This window comes from Armigeres subalbatus, chromosome 3, assembly GCF_024139115.2.
Source record: "Armigeres subalbatus isolate Guangzhou_Male chromosome 3, GZ_Asu_2, whole genome shotgun sequence".
Taxonomy (NCBI): Eukaryota; Metazoa; Arthropoda; class Insecta; order Diptera; family Culicidae; genus Armigeres; species Armigeres subalbatus.
This window is the reverse complement of record NC_085141.1, coordinates 281,003,536-281,024,245: the sequence shown is the minus strand read 5'-3', so window position 1 is coordinate 281,024,245 and position 20,710 is coordinate 281,003,536. Positions and strand designations below refer to the sequence as shown.

Here is a 20,710-nt window from a genome sequence, read left to right as displayed (position 1 = left end):
CGATTTGTATGAGGTATCTAAAAAATTTGTATGGATTGTCACACTTCAGGAACCCCCCCTTCCCCTCTAAGCGTTACATTTCATACTTCAGACTGTGCGTTACTATTTTTATACAAACCAATTAAACCTTCCATACAAAAAGCGTTACGAAGGGGAGGATGGAGTTTCAAAATCGTCAAATTTAGCGTTACGTAATTTGTGAACGAACCCATTCCGGATATTCCGGAGGACCATTTGGTAGCATGAGTCACAATGCCAATGCTGTACTCAGAATGTACATACGAGTGCTTAAACAAATATCGGTGCTTTGAATTAAAATTCATATATTAGCCATTTTTATGAATGTTCTCGATTTCCGTTCCCCAGGGTTCTTCCACAAAATTCGTAACGCTGAATTTGATAATTTTGATACCCCACTCTCCCTATCACGACCCTTTTTTATGGAAGGTTTAATTTTTTTATGCGGAACGTAATACTTGGTCTGACTTCCTCCCTCCCCCTAAAACGGTACGTAATTTGTGAACAGTCCCTTACTAAAGCGAGAAAGGAACTATCATTACTAGGTATCTTGCACATATTGGATACGTTACGGATACACACTGATAATACATATTTCTATTTTTGTAAGATGGGTAAAAATATTACTCCGGATAATCGAGCCATTTTCTCCGGATAATAGAGCTCCGGATAATCGAGCCTCCGGTTAATCGAGTCTCCGGATAATCGAATCCGGCCTGTAGTAATATTCCTCCATGTCGTTGCTCCATATAGTTCCGTTTTGATTGCAGCGACTGTTGACCAAAGCTTGATGCTTCGCATTCAGGTCGCCGGCCATGAGGTACAGACCTTGCCTCCGCGTTAGCTTGACAATGTCCCTCCGAAGGGCGACCGTCGCCGGCTTTGGCTTGAGTTGGGCAGTACGCCGCGATGAGCGTGATTGTGCCGACAGAGGTGGTAACTTCGACACCGATGGCCTCAATGATGCTCAACTGGAAGCTTAGCAGTAGGCGACAGTTGATGTTGTAGTGAAGAGCGATGGCCACACCTCCTCCACTGGTTCGCACGATGAGAAAGTCTGGGATGTAGACGCTCACGATGGTGTAACTTACGGCGTTGATCAGCTTCAGGCCCTCTCTAGCGGTGGAGCCAGATGGACCAGATAGAGCTGGTCGCGATACTTCTTATTTTCAGAACCCAAACCCAACCCGAACCCGTCGGGTCGTGGAGTCCTCGCAGCAAAGCCTTGCTGTTGTAATGTTTCCAAAAGCACATTTGCACAAAATTTTACGCGGCGTTCCATAGTCGAGAAGAACAACCGCACCTTAAGAAACGCCGCAATGTTATCTTCTCAGCAAAAAGCAAATCTTCGGCAGCAAAAAGTGCGGAGCGTCGTTTCCCAAAGGGAGCGCCGCGTGTAATTTTGGGCAAACGCGTTAATACTCATACTTGTGGAACTCGATAAACTCCACGACGATGATGGTCCTTGTTTGCCTTTGTCCTCGCTGCAGAGCCGAAAAGCGTGCGTCGGAGGGTGACAATGCGTAATGTCATCTTAAAGATGTCCGAAGTGTACCTTGCGGTCAGAGGCGCATCCACGTTCCGAGTCGTGGGTAGGACAAAAGGAAAATACCGATTTGGGCTACAGTCTGGTATTAGCGATAGCGTATAAATTCGCAGGAGTTTCAAACCTACTCCAGTAGAATTTTGATTTTATGCTTGTTTTTGTGAAGGTCATGGAAAGCAAATTATGGTTTTGGAGATCGTTATTAAATTAAAAATGTTACTTGGGTAGACTTTTGTATGGAAGTAGCATCATTTCCATCCGTTTACACAAATAATGATTTTATTTGGGACATCTATACTTAGAAAGGAGCTATGTCCTCTTATCGGTGTCACGGGAGGTTATGGAACAGTTAGTGTGGTATAACGGTAGGAATAGTTTTGGTAAAACGTGAAACACAAAAAGAACTAAGACATACAGAATAGGAAAAGGTAAAGGCTGTGATCGAACCCATGACCTCCTGCTTGTAGGCAGAAATGATATCCACTAGACCACTGAGCTTGTCTACGAATTGGGCAATAATTCTGGTAATGAGAAATCGATGCACAATGCACATTCTAACTACACTTAATACTACCACTGAAAGCATAACTGTTCCATGTTGATATGAAATCCATTTCGCTATGGGAAAGTTATGCTTGCCATTTAATCAATTTTAAAAATAATCAGGACTTGAAAAATTCTTACGTCCAGAATATTTATATAATTTGAGAAAATTTCCTCGATTTTTAGGACAAATATTGTTTTTCCATTATCGATTATCGAATATCTCCTTACAAGCTTCAAAAAGATGTCAGAAGTCACAGATATTTGAAGAATACTCAATGGTTTTAATAAATTATTGCTTACTGCTAGCATTTCCTATTATAGAAAATCTGGATGGATCTAGCGATACAAATCAAACCACCAAAAATAGCATGATTGCCAAAGAATCTATCCCTTACGGATCAGATTTAGAGCGGACTTCGGTATGTTTCTGGCTTCTCAAATTTCAATAGATCTATTAAGGTTTGAAGAAAAGTTTTTCCGTGGGCTTCTTATAATCGTGCTTTATCATAACTTCTAAATAAATATTTATATATTCTAAGAAGTAAAGTTTAGACATCTTTGAGCGCTTTATGGATTATAAAGTGCCTGAAGTCCTAAAGAACAATCAGTCTTTTTCTTAAGGATCCCAAAAACATCTATGATTATTGTTTGGACTCTGTTAAACTTTAAAACAACCTTCTGCTAACACAAAATTTCTTACCATCGAATAACTTCATATGTTCTTACTATAATCATGGGTAGGACAATGCTTTGACTGTCCCACCCAGAAAAATTCATGCGTAGGACATGTCCTACGTGTCCCACCCACTCCCGGCGCCACTGCTTGCGGTCGTGATTTGTACACAACCCTTCTGATTTTTATGTTTTGATATGTGTAAAAATCGAAAAAATATTTTATGCCCATATTCCACTGTTTGTTCTATCGTCGAATATTTGCATAGCTCATAGCTCGTATAGCTCGCCCAGGCAACTTGAGGTCCTCCTTAGCCATGCGGTAAGATACGTGGCTACGAAGCAAGATCATGCTGAGGGCGTTCGATTCCCGGAGCCGGTGTCTAGATTTTCGGATTGGAAATTGTATTGTCTCGACTTCCGCTGGGCATAAAAGTATCATCATGTTAGTCTCATGATAGACGAATGCAAAAATGGTAACCTGGCTAAGAAACCTCGCAGTTAATAACTGTGGAAATGCTTAATGAACACAAAGCTGCGAGGAGGCAATGTTCCAGTGGGGGATGGCTGACTACTTCGACATAGACGTATATTTTGGACAGCTCAGACAAATATTTGCTATAATGGCAAATAATATGCTGATAGCTTTAGGTACGATTTTTGATATCTTTTGATTGAATGTAAATAAATATATAGGGATCTCTTTTTCCATGTGGAGGACAAAATTAACAAATTGGAAATAGTATAATTTTGATTTTTGGCCATCATCACCTCCTTAAAGTCCAGACATCGTTAACTCAAATGCCTATCGACTACATTTCTCCATATATAAACATGTATAAAAATAGAATAGCAGAGTGGCAGAATTTCGTGTTTAAATAAGAAACTTTAAACTTAGATAAGCATTATCCGAAGCAAAACATTGATTCTTTCTCGCTTCACGAGATTCCACTGACTGTCTTTAACCGAAACGAAATTGCTTATTCCAAACACAATCACTCCATTACTGATAATTGAATAGATTGCACCCACCAGCAGCATAATCGAGTGCGATCGTACCGACTGCGCCATTAGCCATGGCGGCCTCTCAGTGGTTAGTGTTGCTCGTATTTGCCGTTTATGCTTCGAAAATTGAAGCCAATCCTATTCATAGTGAGCATATTTTGAAACATGTTAGGACGAAAACTTCATCAGCTGTCCAAAGCAAGGCTACGCTGGATTTGATTGGACGTGTCCTGCCGGAGAGAGCCAGTGAGTTCGAGGTAGTGATTGATGACACGCTGAAAGTAAATTCATTCAAGGTAGTTATCAGTGTGAACTTCTGAATGCTGTGCGGTAATCAATTAGTTAATTAAATGCGAATTCCTTGTAGGTTTTCAAGACGAACGGATCTAAAACAGTTGTTATAACAGGATCCAGTGGTGTTTCAGCGGCTAAGGGATTTTATCACTATTTGAAATATTTCTGTGGCTGTCATGTTTCGTGGGATGGTGACCAACTAAACCTTCCGGATGTATTGCCAGAGGTGAATGTGGAAGTACAAGCACCTAGCAGGTATTATTTGTATATGACAATCCTGTAATATGATTACATAATTCGTATTTCTGCTTTGCAGTGTTGTATATTATCAGAACGTTTGCACCTGGTCGTATTCATTTAGCTGGTGGACTTGGCAGGAATGGCGTCGTCACATCGATTGGATGGCAATGCAGGGCATCACACTAAGCTTGGCTCCGTTCCAGGAGGATCTCTGGGCTGAAGTCTACCTCGAGTACAACATAACCCAACACGAAATAGAGGACCATCTTTCTGGACCAGGATTTTTTGCTTGGCAGCGCATGGGAAACATCCGAGGTTGGGGAGGACCGTTGACGGAGAATTTTATAAAGTTCTCTCGAAAACTACAAAACCAGGTGGTACAGGAGATGCGAAAACTGGGAATGGTGCTAGCCTTACCAGCATTCGCAGGTCATCTACCGGTGCAGTTCGCTGAACTATATCCGCAAGCTAAACTTGCTCCGGTCGAGGTCTGGAATAATTTCCCTCCCCAGTATGCGAGTACACTGTTCTTGGATCCAACCGATCCATTGTTTCTTGAAATAGGACAACGGTTCCTCACCAAGGTAATCGAGCGTTATGGCACCGATCACATCTACTTCAGTGATCCCTTCAACGAGATCCAACCGCAAAGCTTCAGTGCGAAGTACTTGTCCAATGCTTCGACTGGCATTTACAGCGCGATGTCCAGCGTGGATCCTTTGGCAGTTTGGCTGCTTCAAGGCTGGATGTTTGTCAAGAACCCATTCTGGAGCGACATGGCCATTCGAGCTTTTTTGACTGCGGTGCCTATAGGTAGGATGCTTGTGCTGGACCTACAATCGGAACAGTTTCCGCAGTATGATCGAACAGAGTCTTACTATGGGCAACCTTTTATTTGGTGCATGCTGAGTAACTTTGGTGGAACTCTGGGGATGTTGGGATCCGTAGATTTGGTGTTTAACAGAATCCGTGATACGAGAATGAATGACAGCATGACTATGATCGGAACCGGGATTACGCCGGAGGGAATCAATCAGAACTACGGATTGTACGAGTTTGCGCTGGAGATGGGTTGGTATACAGATATCTATGACATCAGACAATGGTTCAATACGTACGCTTCAGTTCGATATGGAATCAAGGATAATCGACTAGAGTTCGCATGGTATATTTTTCAGTACACTGTTTATTCCTTCAAAGAATTGGAAATGATGCGAGGCAAATATAGTTACAATCGTAGACCAAGTCTCAAGCTTCATCCTTGGGTGAGAATGAACGAATATGGTTAACACAAAGATAGGAAATTAATCTTTATTTTTCTGTTTTAGGTTTGGTACAACGAAACATTTTTCAACGAAGGAGTTCAATTACTAATGGAACCACGTTTAGATGGAGCTTTATATAGGAATGACGTTGTTGACCTTACTCGTCAGTTTTTGCAGAACACGGCTGATCGATTGTATTTAAGCCTAATGGAAGCTTATGCTTCCAATGACGTAAAATCTGTAAAGCATTTATCCAATCTATTTCTAACGCTTTTGGAGGACATTGATCGTTTGCTTCGTTCCGACCATCATTTTCTTCTTGGACGGTGGTTAAATGCAGCCAAAGCACTATCCCGAACTAGCTTGGAAAGGCAAAAGTACGAATACAACGCTCGAATCCAAATAACACTGTGGGGACCGCAAGGCCAAATAGTTGATTATGCGAACAAACAGTGGGCGGGAGTTGTTCAGGACTTTTTCCTGCCTAGGTGGAAATTGTTTCTGAGTGAAATGACGAATGCAATGGGGCAAAATAAAACAATCAACGAAGGAAAGATACGGGATAAAATATTCAAAACGGTGGAACTGCCATTTTGCACCAGTAATAAACGATATCCGACAGAGCCGGTGGGCGATTCATTGCAAATAGCTCGGGAAGTATTTGAAGCTTGGAGTGATCGAGCTGTGCGATTTAAGAAATTGCCTACAAAACCAAGAAGAATATAAATGTTGATGCGAATCGAACTGGAATTGCAAGCATGCGAGTTCTTACTTTCAAACGATATCACATGCATAACACAACATGTTTGAAATTTAACGACATGTTAGAAAGGAACAGTTCAATACTAAACTCAAAGAAATAGAATTTTACAAGTTGAAGAAGCTTTGAATTAGTTTTGGTTTGTACAATGAATACATATTTTGAAATGAATTACGTGTATACCTAATCTACATGCTCTAATACTTACTTACTTATGATGGTCGTTCATTATGTGTTGTCCGAAGTAAAACCAAATTTAATCTCATATTTCAGGACGCTCGTTCTTGGGCCGCCTGTCGCCAATCTCCCTGCATATAGACCTGTGCGCCGCCGCGCCACGCCTCCGCCGCCGGCACTTATTGACGTACGCCGACGCCGGTCAAGGTGTCGGCGGCGCGCCATACGCCGCTTGGCTACACGCCGCCGAATTTCGTATTTCACGCCGATGTTTGGCCAACACAAAATTCACATTATGCAGTGTGTTCGCATCTGCCGAGCCAAGACAACCTATCAAGCATTAATTAAATAGCTATTATACCTTTAGAAGATTTATCCCTGTCACTTTAATTCACTTTGGCGTGTTAAATGTTAGGTCATCCAGAAACTTCTTGGCTACAGGTCTACAATCAATGAGCGTGACGATGAACTGCTAATCCCATATGTAACGTCATGTGGAATAACCTCATTCTGGTCGCATTGGGTGGTTCATCATGTTTTTAAAGATTTGAATGTTACGTATCCTAATTGGCACAGTGCTTACAAACGCGGCTACAAATCATCACCATAATGAATGTTGGATTTGGATTCCCAGTCTCGTAGGATTTATTTAGCTTCCCTGGGCATGGAGTATCATTGTGTTAGCCCCATGAGATGCGAATGCAAAACTGATCTTTTGGCTTCTGGAGCTGGAGCACGATGAGACACGTACCCACCAAATTAAACATTTCCTTCACTTTTTCTTGTAATTGCTAGAATTGTTCTAAAAAAATGTTTTGATTTATTTCGATAAACAATTCCCAAAGTATTTTTTTTGGTTTTCTTAGCGCCTTGAGGAATTTCTGGATTTATCTCCGTTGTAATTTCTGGAGGATTTTCTGAAGGAATCTCTGGAGAAAATTCTGAAGGAATTCGTCCAAAGAAATTTTTCAAGAAAATTAAAAATGTCGGTAATTCCTTTAAGAGGTCCTTTGGAAATTGCTCTAGGAATTCGTACGGAGATATCTGAAAATTCGTCTTAGAGTTTTGGAAGGAGATATCGTTGGAAATTCCGAAGGAATTACTAGATTAATTTCCGAGAGAATGGAATGTCTTATGAAATACCTGGAAAATTTCCAGTGGAATTGTTAAAATAATTTCTGAAGCAATTTTGTAGACATTTTTGTATGTTGTTGCTCAACCCAATAATATAATCGAATTTAATTACCATTCTGCTTTCAATGCACTTCTGTGTGAAGGGCCAAAAACGGAAGTAATCAAACAGGCTAATACATAGATTCGCAATCCTTTTTGAGCTTTCCGAGGGATGGCTTCTTTGAGGAGTACGTCGAATCCATTACAACTGTGGGGAAGTGTACCCATCTACATGAGTAGAAATTATTAAAAGTATTACAAAAAAGAATTTCTGGCAATTCCTGATGGAATGGTCAAAATGAATCTTATACTTAAGAATTTTTGAAGGAATTTCCAGAAGAATTCCTTTAAAAAATTCTCAAGGTCCTCAGACGTTCCGAAGCAATTCCTGAGGGGAATTTCAAAGAAAAGCCTGGTTTCATTTGTGGAGATTTTTTTAAAGGACTTCCTGAAGAAATTCTCGACCGAATTCCTGACGGACTTTTTAAGGTATCTTAGAATGAGTTTCACGATGACTTACCGAAATAATTCCTGAATATTTTTCCTAGGGAATTATTTAAGGTATTTATGAAAAAAAAATCTGTAGAAATTTTCGAAGGCACTCGTGCAGTAAATTCCCAAAGATTTCTTGAGGAGTTTTTCTTGGCATGTAGTCTTGATTCTAGAACCAAAACTAAGTTTGTTTTACTACTGTCCGGACTTTCGGAGAAATTGCTGGAGAAATATAGGAATTTCTGTGTAAATACCAATAGCTATTTGTTCGGAAAATCCATTAAACATTCCTTCGTAAATTACTTTCAAAATTCTCTCGGATATTCCTTCAGAAATTCATTAAATTTGTTTTATTCTTTATTATTGAGTTGATGTGATACTTTCGACTGTTGAGCTCAATTTTGTTTGACTATTATCGGCTCTTTCAGTCTTATAAAGCAGCTGAAACGTTGTTGCGTCTATATTCCGACGTTTCGGTGTATATTTCACCTTCTTCAGGGATTTAGAGGCTACTTTTTGTTGTATATATGTGTGTCCTATTGGCCAAATTAGGAACATGGCCAAAACCGGTACAGTTCCCCTATTCCCGAAATAATTCTTAAAGGAATTTTGAAAGAAATTTTCAAAGTTCTACATGAATTTCTGGAAGAGTTGCTAAAGGAATTTACGGAGGAATGTCCGAAGGAAATTCCATAGGAAATTCAGAAAGAATTCCTGGAGAAAGTTGTAAATAAATTCCAGAGGGAAGTTTCGAAAGAATACCAAAAATATCTTCTTAGAGTTTTCGAAGAAATTCTTTAGGGAATTACTGGAAGAGTTTCTATTAGAAATTCCTAAAAGAAATTCTTGAAGGAATTAAAAAAACTAAATCAAATTCCGAAGGATTTCTCCTACAGAGATTTCCGGATGTATTCCTAAAACAGTGTCCGTAGGTGTTCCGATGGAAATTCGTTAAGGATTTCCCATGGGTTTTTTCTAAAGAATTCTTAAAGGAATTTCCAAAGGAATTGCCAAAAAAGTTTTCGAATGAATTTCCGAAGAAATTCTTAAAAGACTCCGTAAAGGAATTTCCGAAGCAAACCCTAAAGTAAATTCCAAGGAAATTCATGAAGGAACTTTTGGAAAGAATTTCCGAAGCAATACCCAAATAAATTTTCAAGGGAATTCTTGGAGAAAGTTCTGAAAGAATTCATAGGGAAATTCTAAATTAGTTTTCCGAATTCCTTTTTCGAATTTTCTGAGGAATATCTTGAGGAATTTCCAAACGAATTTCTGGATTTATATCTGAAGTACTTTCCAGTGAAATTATGTGCTGTGATGCGGCAATATCCTAGTGAAAGATGTAATGTAAACTTTTTGCTATGAAGATACAAGCTATAGCTATTAGCATGTTCACCCTATCAATCTGTCTGAAGCTAGTAGGGCGTAACTGCTAAAATTTATTCCTTCTGATCTTTCGTCTACATATAAAGTTTTATATGTGGACGAAGAATCAGAAGGAATAAATTTTGGCTGTTACGCCCTTTTCAAATGTTGGTCTAGAATTGTACAAAAACCCTAAAATTCAATAAAAGCATGATCGGCCTTGAGGCGTAGTTTTTATTTATTTATTTTTTTTTTGGTTGCACACATCCAGCGAGTGCGGGTCTGTCCTTGAGATGGTCGGGTTTCGGGTTGGGTAAGGGTAAATGAGATGCAAAAATGTCGCGTTCGGGTTTGAGAAATAAAATCTTGAATATTTTTATTCGGTTTCATTTTTTCGAGGCGTGCATCTTTTTCGATGTAAAGAGAAGCAGCAAATATCTAGTTTGAAGTTTCCGGGAAAAAAATTAGTTCGGGCTTAGCTCGGGGGTAAATCATTAAACTATTTCGGGTTCAGGTCCGGTACGGGTCTACGAATGAAAAAAATCTCGGGTATTGGTTGGGTTCAGGTTTGATAAGATTTGTTAGCATGGTCAGTCAGAAGGGTTGTGTACAAGATACGACCGCAAGGTAGACGTTGGACAACGTAAGGATATTCTTGTAACACAATACGCATCACGGAAATCTTACTCATTTTTTTTTGTAAAATATGGTACTACAACGACCACACGACCCACGTCCACGCCTTGGGCTGCAATAAAATCTGCTTCAACAAATACGCCGATGCTGGGACCGCTATCTGCTCTCCGCGACATTCCAAATGAAATGCCACGTGCGCGTACTAACTACTATGTACACTAATATTCACAATAATAATTTGATAACCTAAATTGGAACTAGCGCCCTTATGGTCGCCTGGTCCGATTGTAAGCAACGGACCCTAAACCTTTCCTTACACTCACCAAAGCGCTCGTGTAGAGTTTTAATACCGGCCAGACGGTGGACCTCAGAAGTTCGTGTCCTGGGAGGGGTGTTCATGATCATTCTCAGGAACTTGTTTTGAACTTGTTGGAGTTTCAGATGATGAGTTTTTGCGCAGCTCTCCCAGACCGGCATGCCATATTCGATCACGGGGAGGATGATTTGCTTGTAGACAGTAAGCTTATTTTTCAGGGACAATAACGACCGACGGTTGATCAAAGGGTACAGTAGTTTCAACAAAACGTTACACTTGCTGTCGAGGGTCACGCCAAGGTAGTCGGCCTAATTTTCCCATTCCACGGTCGTGCCATTGAGCATGACCCGAGCAGCACACGCAGTGGAACACTCATACGTTTGAGTTCGAGATTCAGGATGCTGTGTGTGTGTGTGTGTGTGGAAGATTGTGTGAGCTGACGAAGTGACGACCTATTTCAGAAACCTTCTCTGCAGGAGTTATCAAGCGATCCTTAGAGCCATTGCACAATGGTCCCAGAGTCGAATCTAGCAAGACAAAAATGTTTGCGCCAAAACTATTAGTTTTAGATATATAGTGTCTTTGGGAAAAAAATTTCATATTTTTTGACAATTTTCCTCCATGTAGTGAAATTAGGTGGTACCTATATTTCAGAAGTTCATAATATCAACTTTTTAATTTTTCGGTTAAGACTTGTGCAATGTTCCACAAAGTTGTAAAGCAATTAATTTTTAGCAACTTTGTCGAAGAAACCATTTTTCTATCACTTATGGTTCGCAAGTTATGAACTTTTTAATAAATACGTTAGGGCGGTCCCTAAAAATCGGTATTCTTCACATAACTTTTCATACACTCATTTCTCGCATAAACTTTGTTCCGAGCACTTTTAGGACTTTTAAAGACGCACATTTTTGATAAAGAACCATGGATCAATCTCTTATAACAAAAAAGTTATTCGAGTTTTTGTATGAAAAACATGAAAAAAAGTTTATGCGAGAAATGAATGTATAAAAAGTTATGTGAAGAATACTGATTTTTAGGGACCGCCCTAACGTATTTATTAAAAAGCTCATAACTTGTGAACCATAAGTGATAGAAAAATGGTTTCTTCGGCAAAGTTGCTCAAAATTAATTGCTCTACAACTTTGTGGAACATTGCACAAGTCTTCACCGAAAACTTAAAAAGTTGATATTATGAACTTCTGAAATATAGGTACCACCCTAATCTCACTACATGGGAAAAAATCGTCAAAAAATATGAAATTTTTTTCCCAAAGACACTATATATCTAAAACTAATAGTTTTGGCGCAAATATTTTTGTCTTGCTAGATTCGACTCTGGGACCATTGTGCATTGCTGTCTAATGGGATCAAAGGTGGAATGGGTCGAGGCTTAGATTTTAGAATTTTTGTTAGTTTACAGAACGGCTTAGCACAGTCTTGAAGAGCGCGGATCTTATTGGAAAAATAACTACTTCTGAGGTCCACCATTCTGGCCTTGATAATTTTGGTCATGCATGCGATTGCACCGGGCCTTAAGCACGGCAGCCCAGTACGTTGGTACTGCCTGCAAGTGACATTTCGCAGACGGATCAAATCTTTGGTGAGTAAATCAATGTTTAGGGTGTTGTTGTAGGGTAAGTACATGGCAAGCGTCGCCATTTCCGTCCGTGGAGCACGTGGGTAGGCGTCGTCCGCTCATCAGGCCGCCTGCGGCACCGCACCTTCTCATCGTCCGGTGATCAGAGTAGTCATCGTCCAGATCGACCGCATCGAGGCCAGCGTCCCCGTCGTGGAGCACAACGCCGACAAAAATACAGATGGTCCGTAAGTAAACGCATGCGAAAGTAAATTTCCCAAGCTTGGTGAAGAATCTTTTGATTTTGCCTGCTCCCAATTATGGTTGGTGCTGTGTGGCGGCGAGAGGCTACTTTTCTATTAGCCGATCCCTATGAAGTGAATACCCACACCGCACAATTGAGCACGTGATAGGAGAATAGAACAGTTCTCGCTCAGCTTATGAGATGATCAGACGTTTTTTTTTCGATTACGTTAATCGTAGAAGATGGAGAAGTAGGAGATTAGAAGATGGAAGTGTGGAAGTAAAAATACACGATTTGCCCGAGGATGTCTCGGAGACGACTATCGTCGAAGACTTGAGTGGCTATGGAACTGTTCTCTCAATTCGTGAGCTGACGTGGGGCGAGGGGTATGAGTGTGGAGGTGTGCCGCTCGGTATCTGGTCGGCCCGGATGGTGTTGAGGCAAAACATTGATTCGTGGGTAACAATAGGGGAAGAACAGGCCTATATTGTCTACAAGGGCTAAATTCAGTCGTGCAAACACTGTCACGAACAAGCATTTGTAGGGATCTCATGCGTCCAAAATAAAATGTTGCTGTTACAGAAAAGTTATGCAAACGTAACCAAACAAGTGCCACCGAAACAGACACAAAAAAACCGTCTGGTACAAAACTCTCTGGCACTAAACCAGCCGTTCGTCCACAAACTCCAGCAATGTAACCATCTCCGAATCTAGACGACACCTCTAGATTGACAACAAACACCATCACGCAAATTCCCGCTGCTACTCCCGATACAGACACGCATCAAGCGTCAACGTCATCGTCGCTGAACAACACAGCGACGAGAGCTTTCGTCATGCCGAATACCAACACCCCGACGACTGATTACTTCAGAAAACCCGGTGCTCATTTAGCAATACCAAGTAAGAATAATGGTACTGAAACCGACGAATCTTCAACATCAGCGAGCAACAGGCGAACCCGTCGGTCAAAGAAAATTCGCATCGATGGCGTGGAGCATGAAGAGTATACACAGTAAAATGTATTCTCAATCCAGTTGAAAACCGGAATTGGGGGATAGCGAAGTTGGATTTTTCTCACAATCCGTACGTTAAACCTAACTTCGGAAGTGGTGCGCTGTTTTCATATCGCGAAAAGCTATTCAGCGCACCACTTCCGAAGTTTGGTTTAACGTTCGGATTGTGAGAAAAATCCAACTTCGCTAGCACCCAATTTCGGGTTTCAACTGGATTGAGTATATCTCTCGTCCTACTACGTCGCTCCAACAAAAATCTCTTCGCTCTTCGAAACTTCGTAAACAGCCAATCAATGGCTTGATATCGTATGCTTACAAGAGGTAGAGAATGAGCAACTTTCGCTACCCGGCTACAACGTTATCGCCAACGTGGATCATTCGAGACGAGGGACAGCGATTGCCTTAAAAGAACATATTCCATACTCACACGTCGAAAAAAGCCTGGATGGCTGTTTAACTGCGCTACGAGTTCAAGATACCACTGTCTGCAGCATCTACGCTCCCTCCAGCACGGCGCATCGGGCCGCGCGAGAACGATTCTTCAGTTGCATTCTTCCCTACTACCTCCGTCATCGTACGCAGCACACCATCCTAGCAGGCGACTTCAACTGCGTGCTTCGGCCTCGCGACTCATCAAGCCCGAACACAAGTCCGACTCTCAAAATGGCCGTACAACAAATAGGGCCGTACGATGTATGGGAAAAACTGCACCCACGAGAACCTGGCTACACCTTCGTGAACCGAAACGCTCAATCCCGTCTCGATCGAATTTACGTGAGCAGTGGTCGCCGTGATCAATTACGGGTGGCCGATACACATGTCTGTTCATTCACCGACCATAAAGCGTTGACACTCCGACTGTGTCTACCCCACCTTGGACGGGAGCATGGTCGCGGCTTCTGGTCCCTGCGCCCCCACCTACTAACTGATGAGAACATGTAAGACTTTCAACATCGATGGCAATATTGGACACGGCAACGGAGGAACTATCCTTCTTGGATGGAATGGTGGCTAACGTACGCGAAGCCGAAAATAAAATCGTTTTTCAAATGGAAGTCACAAGCTGCATTTAATGACTTCCACAATGAACACCAGCGATTATATGCTGAATTGAGACTTGCGTACGATAGCTACTACCCAGCAATGGTTACCACAATAAACCGACTGAAAGCTGAATGCTGTCCCACCAGCGTAATTTCACCCACATAGGGACACGGCAGGTATTTCCGTCCATCGTCGTAGGGGCTAAAACCAACGAAAGCAACGTACATTTGCTAGAGCTCCACTATAACAGAACGTTTCTCCTGAGCTTGCGATTTGGTACGTATGAGTTTTACAAAAAAGCGTCTCTTTTATTGGTTTTCGAGACTATGACGAACAGACGAAAATACTTGCCGTGTCCCTATTTATGAGGAGCAACGAGACCTACGTAGCGGGCGAGCCTATCTCATTTTTCCAACTAGGGGAGAGACGGAAAAAGAAAACTGTTATCACGCAACTGAAAACCGAAAAAGATGACATCATAGTTGCGCCGAGCGAAATAGAAGCCCATCTTGTGAACTACTTCTCCCATCTGTATGCCGAGCCAACGGAACCCGTGCGGGATGATGGAATACACAACTTTAAGGTCACTCCTGACAGAATCCAAGTTTCAAAGTGCTCGCGTTTTCGGGGGCACACCACTCGATACGGAGGCGGCGGACAACTGTCATTTTTGTTGATTCAGCTTTGCTGCGTCGCAGCATGCGTGAAAAAATAAAAATGACAGTTGTGCGTTGCTTCCGCATCGAGTGGTGTGCCCCCGAATACGCGAGCTCTTTAAAACTTGGATTCTGTCAGGAGTGACCTTAACTGCGAAAACAACATTCTTCCGAACGACGAAGCAAAAGAAGCTTGTAAAAGTGAAATCACCACACTGCGGAGATACTGTCTGCCATCAAAGCGAGCTCACCCAGAAAATCATCTGGTTGCGATGGGATACCACTGGAATTTTATAGCCGAACTTTCGACATCATTCACAGGGAGCTCAATCTATTGTTAAATGAAGCCCTCAACGGCAACATTCCTGCATCTTTCCTTGACGGTATTATCGTACTGGTAAAAAAGCGTGGTGGAGACAACACAGCACGATCATACCGACCAATCTCGCTACTAAACTCGGACTACAAGCTCCTTTCCCGCATACTCAAAACCAGGTTGGAGAGAGTGATGAAGGCACATCACATACTGAGTGACGGGCAGAAATGCTTGAATTCGGAATGGAACATCTTCCAGGCGACACTTGCATTGAAGGACCGAATAGCAAGTCTTCGCCATCGTCGTTCTACTGGAAAACTGGTGAGTTTTGATCTTGATCACACGTTTGACCTAGTACGGCACTCGTTTCTCTTCGAGACCATGCGTGTACTTGGGTTCAACCAACATCTGATTACTCTTCTCTCCCAAATTGCGGACCGCTCCACATCTCGATTGATGATAAACGGGCATCTGTCTCAACCGATCGACATCCAACGTTCGGTGAGGCAAGGAGATCCTCTATCCATGCACCTATTTGTATTGTACCTTCATCCCCTGGTGTACAGACTCGAGCGTGTATGTGGAGATGCTGATCTGATTGTAGCTTACGCTGACGATATCAGTGTGGTTAAAAAATCAGCTAGATGCATCGAAGACATGAAAGAATAATTTGCGCATTTTGAGATAGCAGCAGGCGCGAAGCTTAATATGCGCAAAACAATATCAATAGAGAGAATTAATATTCCATGGCTTCAGACAGAAAACTCAATCAAGATTTTGGGAATAGCTTTTGCTAATTCGATTCGACTTATGACGACAATGAATTGGAATGCGCAAGTGGGAACATTTTCCCAACAAATGTGGCTTCATTCAGCTCGATCGTTGACGGTACACCAAAATGTAGCGATGTTGAATACATTTGGTACGTCGAGGATATGGTTTCTCTCTTCGATTCTGCCGCTGCTGGCGGTGCACACAGTAAAAATGGGTACTTTTTTGTGGAATGGGATCGCCGCTCGAATACCCATCATACAGTTAGCACGTAGCAAAGATGACGGAGGGCTTAATTTGCATGTGGTTGCCTTGAAAAGTCCGTCCCTAGCAACCAACAGACAACTGAAGGAACTAGAATCGATACCTTTCTACAGCTCTCTGATCGTCCAAACAAACCCTCGACAGCCAATTCCACTGGATCGTCCCGATATCAGACAAATTGTAGCAAGCATATCACAATTACCAGACCTTGTTCGGGAGAATCCTTCGGCCTATCAAATTCATCGATGCTCCCTACAACGTACGAAGCAGCCAAAAATCGAGAGAAATCACCCTAACACCAACTGGCCCCGCATGTGGCAAAACATTGCAGACAAGCACATCACATCGTCGAGACGGAGTCAACTGTATTTAGCGTATTTAGCGATTAATGAAAAGATAGAACACAGGAGGTTGTGGTTCGTGATGCGAAGAGTAGATGATGAGAATTGCGTACATTGCAACTACCAACAAATAGAAACAATCAAACACAAGTTCCATTCATTTCCTCGAGTGGAGCTCGCTTGGTCAATCCTACAGCGTAAGATAGGTAGTATCCTGAATGGATGGAGACATCTTTCATTCGATGAGCTTATAAGACCTGTCCTAAACGGTATAAATAGAAGAAAACGCATTCTAGTTTTAAATATATTTTGCGAATACATCTCTCATGTTAATGAAAGTAACAATAGAATTGATGTAGGAGACTTGAGTTTTAAATTTAATTTTATTTACTAAGAAGACTTTGTAAATACAATTAATTACTAAACTATGACCAATAAAATTATAAAAAAAATGAACGATAGTGGAAGATAAAGAGAAGCGAACAGAATTAGAGGAGAAGAGAGAAAGTTTTTTGAATGGGTAGATTGTAGGCCTACGAAATAAATAATTGAATTGAACTACGAATACATTGTTTGAAGAGGTTGAATAAAATGTTATAGGGTACCACAGACAATCCGACTTGTTTAGTTCACAGAAACGAGAAGAGGTAATGTAGAGGAGGTTTCCATGTCACCCGGTTTCGTTATTTTGTAGCATTTTCTTTTTGATTATTTTACTGGGGAGGTTGGCCCTGAATCCAACCAACGGACACTCTCCATTTTTTCAGATTTTGGTCGGGGTGAGCAGATGATAGCCAACCGATGATGATAACGACTGTAAGCGGATATTCTGCCTTCAAATAGATTGTCTTTGCTCGTTTTAATGATCGAGCGTGTTTTGAAGGGGGAGTAATTTTCTTTGGAATCCCTATAGCCTGTCGATCTTCGCGCTTTCCTTCTATTATTGGAAAATAATAACCCTTTCCCCTGAAAGGTCTTAGGCCGAGCAACCCTAAAATAGGTGGATGGTCTCCATTAGGAGTGGCGCTTAAACCATCCGCTAATCCTTTCGGAAGGCGTGGACGGATCGTACTGTTATATCTTTTGAGGGGGCTTTATTAATGATGTATTGATTACCGGCCTCACTATCGAGAAACGTTTACGGATCATTTAACGATGTAAGTGTTCGAAGTAAGAGCTATCTTCGTAAATGCCTCTAATTGCCTGATTATTTGTATCGATATCATACATTACCGGACGAATATCAATTTTCTACTGGAAAACCATCTAATCGAATAAAAATAATTATAATAGTATGATACAACGACTGATCCTCTTCCAATTGGAGAAAATATGATATGGCGCTGAAACTCACCACAGAAGATGAGTTAGGATTATGATTCACGAAATATATTTTTTTTAATGTGACATCACATAGTTTTGTAAGTAGAATGTAGATACTCATCAAAATATTTAGTATTCTAAAGATTGCATTTGTTTCAATAAACTTTAATACTGTCCATATTGTTTCTTAAACTGTACATTTGAATAATTACAACGCACGCGACCCACAGTCGATACCCTATTCTTATTGGAACGTTACTTGAAGATACAACCAATCTTATTCATATAATATCGAAAGACAATAAACTGATAGGTAACCAGAACAAAATCATTTATGACATTTTGGATCTTATTATAAACATTATTATCGTTAGGTATGTTTATTTTCAATAAATACCTATGTTATCTAAATTTACTGATTTTCGAGTAAAACCATTGTCAAATAGCCTATCTAGGCAATACAGTTCAGCATTGACCACTCTGTTAGTTATGGATCTGGAAGGTCTCCCACCGGAGCTGGTGTGGCACATCTTGGACAACTTGACCGATCTTCGGGACCGCAAGAATGCCTCCCTGGTGTGCAAAAGCTGGAATTGGATGCTGTTCAACTCGCCGGTATCGCTTCGTTGCATACGGTTACGGGTTTGCCCCAAGGTAGCGAGCCTGGATCGAACGGAAGCCGAAGAGGTGTTCAATCAGATGAGTGATGTTATGGTGCACAGTAAGCGTAACTACATCAATGTGGAGTTTTTTCATATGAATTTCGAAAGACCGATGGCGCGCGAGCTCTTGTTCTTCTTGGTTCAATTGTGTTGTGATTCGATTGTACGGTTGTATTTTACGAATTGCCATGGATTGAGGCGAAGCGAACTGTGGCAAGTTTTAGAATTGCTGCCCGGGCTTAAGGAACTGGCTGTTTCCGGAGGGATTTACTATGACGAGTTTGATAACGAAGCGGACATAACAGAGTTGAATCAACTGGAAAGCTTAACTTTGGACATTGGAGACGACTGTCGTTTATATCAGGATTTTTCAACAATCACACCGGAGCTTACCAGTTTCAATGTACGAACAATTCATGGCTGTGTAGATTTGCGAGATGTTGTTTTGACTCGAAACTTCAGTCATCAATTAAACACGTTGCGGTTTTCCACCAACAGATGCTTCAATCAGTCGGAATTTTCCGATATGAATTTTACAAATTTAACTAAATTGGACCTGAAATTGTCCGGCTCAGTATGGCCTCAGCTATTCAAACAGATGAAGTTGTTAACAGAGCTACAGCTTGATGCCGGTATCAACGATGAAGTGATTGCTGCCATTTGTGGAACGTCGACGAAATTGCGGAAATTGAGTTTGCTATGCTCTGGACTAGTGGAGTGTAAGAAGTTCAACATGCTCAATCGATTAGAAAACTTGGAAGATCTTCAATTACGAGGGATTTACAAATTCAGTTGGCGGCACGTCGTTTTCAGCAAACTTAGACGCCTCCACGTAGATAATGTAGCTACGGATTTTACCAACTTCCTAAAAGAACTTACCGCTTTGAAGTCACTGGAAATACATGACACTAAACTGAAAAACGAGCAGCTTATCAAATTCACGTTGAATATTCCGTCGGTTGAACGGTTAGAGTTAGCATTTTGTAACAAATTGAGTGACAAAGCCTTCAAACATTTGGCTGATATGCCAAATCTGAAGGAGCTTCGGCTTTGGGGAATAAATGTATCTAAGAGCATCGATGAGCGGATGCTGTGTCCGAAGCTCAAGACAATAATTTTCTATTTCAACGATAATGTGAGTATTGATACAAATCTATTTTCACATCAATGGGAATAACGTCTGTCCATTTTCAGATCGAAGATTCCACCTTGGATGCCATTGCCCACAAGTTGCCCAATTTGCGGCTGTTGGTACTTTACGATTGCTACCGAATCAGCCCACAGGGTGTGGCCAATCTACGCAAAGCGATGCCCACTTGCAGTGTGCTGGAGTTGTATCGAGGCGATGAACTGCCACCGGCGCTGGTGGCCGAGAGTCAGATTTACTACCGTAATGCCGAGTTTCCCAACGGAGTTCTTAAGCAGGAGTTACCCTTCCAGTGGTACTGAGTGGAAAGTTGTGGCAGCTGAATGAACGAGACTGAAAAACTAATGCATTTTTAAGTCAAATAGAATGAAACAACATTCAATCGCACATAACTGGTCTTGATCAATATTTTGAGATTTCAAGGCAAAGAACCAATAGAAGCGCATATTTTGTTCATAGCGTGTTTATGTATTTTTAAAATAAATTAATGATATATTGTGAATATATTTTTTTGTATATTCTGAAAGAGTTATTCTTAAAAAAGTAAATAGTTACGATACCGTTATTGGGGGTGGTAATAGGACATCGCTCTCACCGACAGTCTGGAGGTCGGATAACTAAATCGAGACCTTATAATATAGTTTTTGTGGTCTCAGATACGTTCAATCTATTCCTAAAGCAATTTAAGTAGTTGAATCAGTGACCCATTCTCAAACCCCATTTGAGCCATTGTCACCCCCGACGTTCATAACGCACCAAATTGCCATTTTTTGGGCTCATGAAGTACTAGAATCTAAAACAAGTACATAATCATGTTTAAAGACATTTGTGAAAGAATTGGA

At 41.2% G+C, this 20,710-nt stretch overlaps 2 protein-coding genes across 2 annotated transcripts; both read left to right on the top strand.

Moving 5' to 3' along the window:
- The first annotated feature begins 3,795 nt into the window (after positions 1-3,795).
- On the top strand, positions 3,796-6,329 carry LOC134220032 (alpha-N-acetylglucosaminidase-like). The gene is made up of 4 exons (XM_062698975.1): positions 3,796-4,083; positions 4,155-4,336; positions 4,398-5,586; positions 5,650-6,329. Exons 1-4 carry the CDS (start codon positions 3,859-3,861, stop codon positions 6,310-6,312), a joined length of 2,259 nt encoding a protein of 752 aa, XP_062554959.1. The 5' UTR covers positions 3,796-3,858; the 3' UTR covers positions 6,313-6,329.
- Positions 6,330-18,403: 12,074 nt separating this feature from the next.
- Positions 18,404-20,370, top strand: LOC134220030 (uncharacterized). Its single transcript, XM_062698972.1, has 2 exons — positions 18,404-19,856; positions 19,916-20,370. The coding sequence occupies exons 1-2, from the start codon at positions 18,459-18,461 to the stop codon at positions 20,168-20,170; spliced, it is 1,653 nt and encodes a 550-aa protein (XP_062554956.1). The 5' UTR covers positions 18,404-18,458; the 3' UTR covers positions 20,171-20,370.
- Positions 20,371-20,710: the final 340 nt, after the last annotated feature.

What these genes read in the sequence shown, in the direction of transcription:
- LOC134220032 (XM_062698975.1), top strand. Translation starts at nt 3,859, where the DNA reads ATGGCGGCCTCTCAGTGGTTAGTGTTGCTCGTATTTGCCGTTTATGCT. An exon ending in TGAAAGTAAATTCATTCAAG is followed by an intron (nt 4,084 to 4,154) that starts GTAGTTATCAGT and finishes AATTCCTTGTAG; the next exon opens with GTTTTCAAGACGAACGGATC. An exon ending in GTCTCAAGCTTCATCCTTGG is followed by an intron (nt 5,587 to 5,649) that starts GTGAGAATGAAC and finishes TTTCTGTTTTAG; the next exon opens with GTTTGGTACAACGAAACATT.
- LOC134220030 (XM_062698972.1), top strand. Translation starts at nt 18,459, where the DNA reads ATGTTATCTAAATTTACTGATTTTCGAGTAAAACCATTGTCAAATAGC. An exon ending in TTTTCTATTTCAACGATAAT is followed by an intron (nt 19,857 to 19,915) that starts GTGAGTATTGAT and finishes GTCCATTTTCAG; the next exon opens with ATCGAAGATTCCACCTTGGA.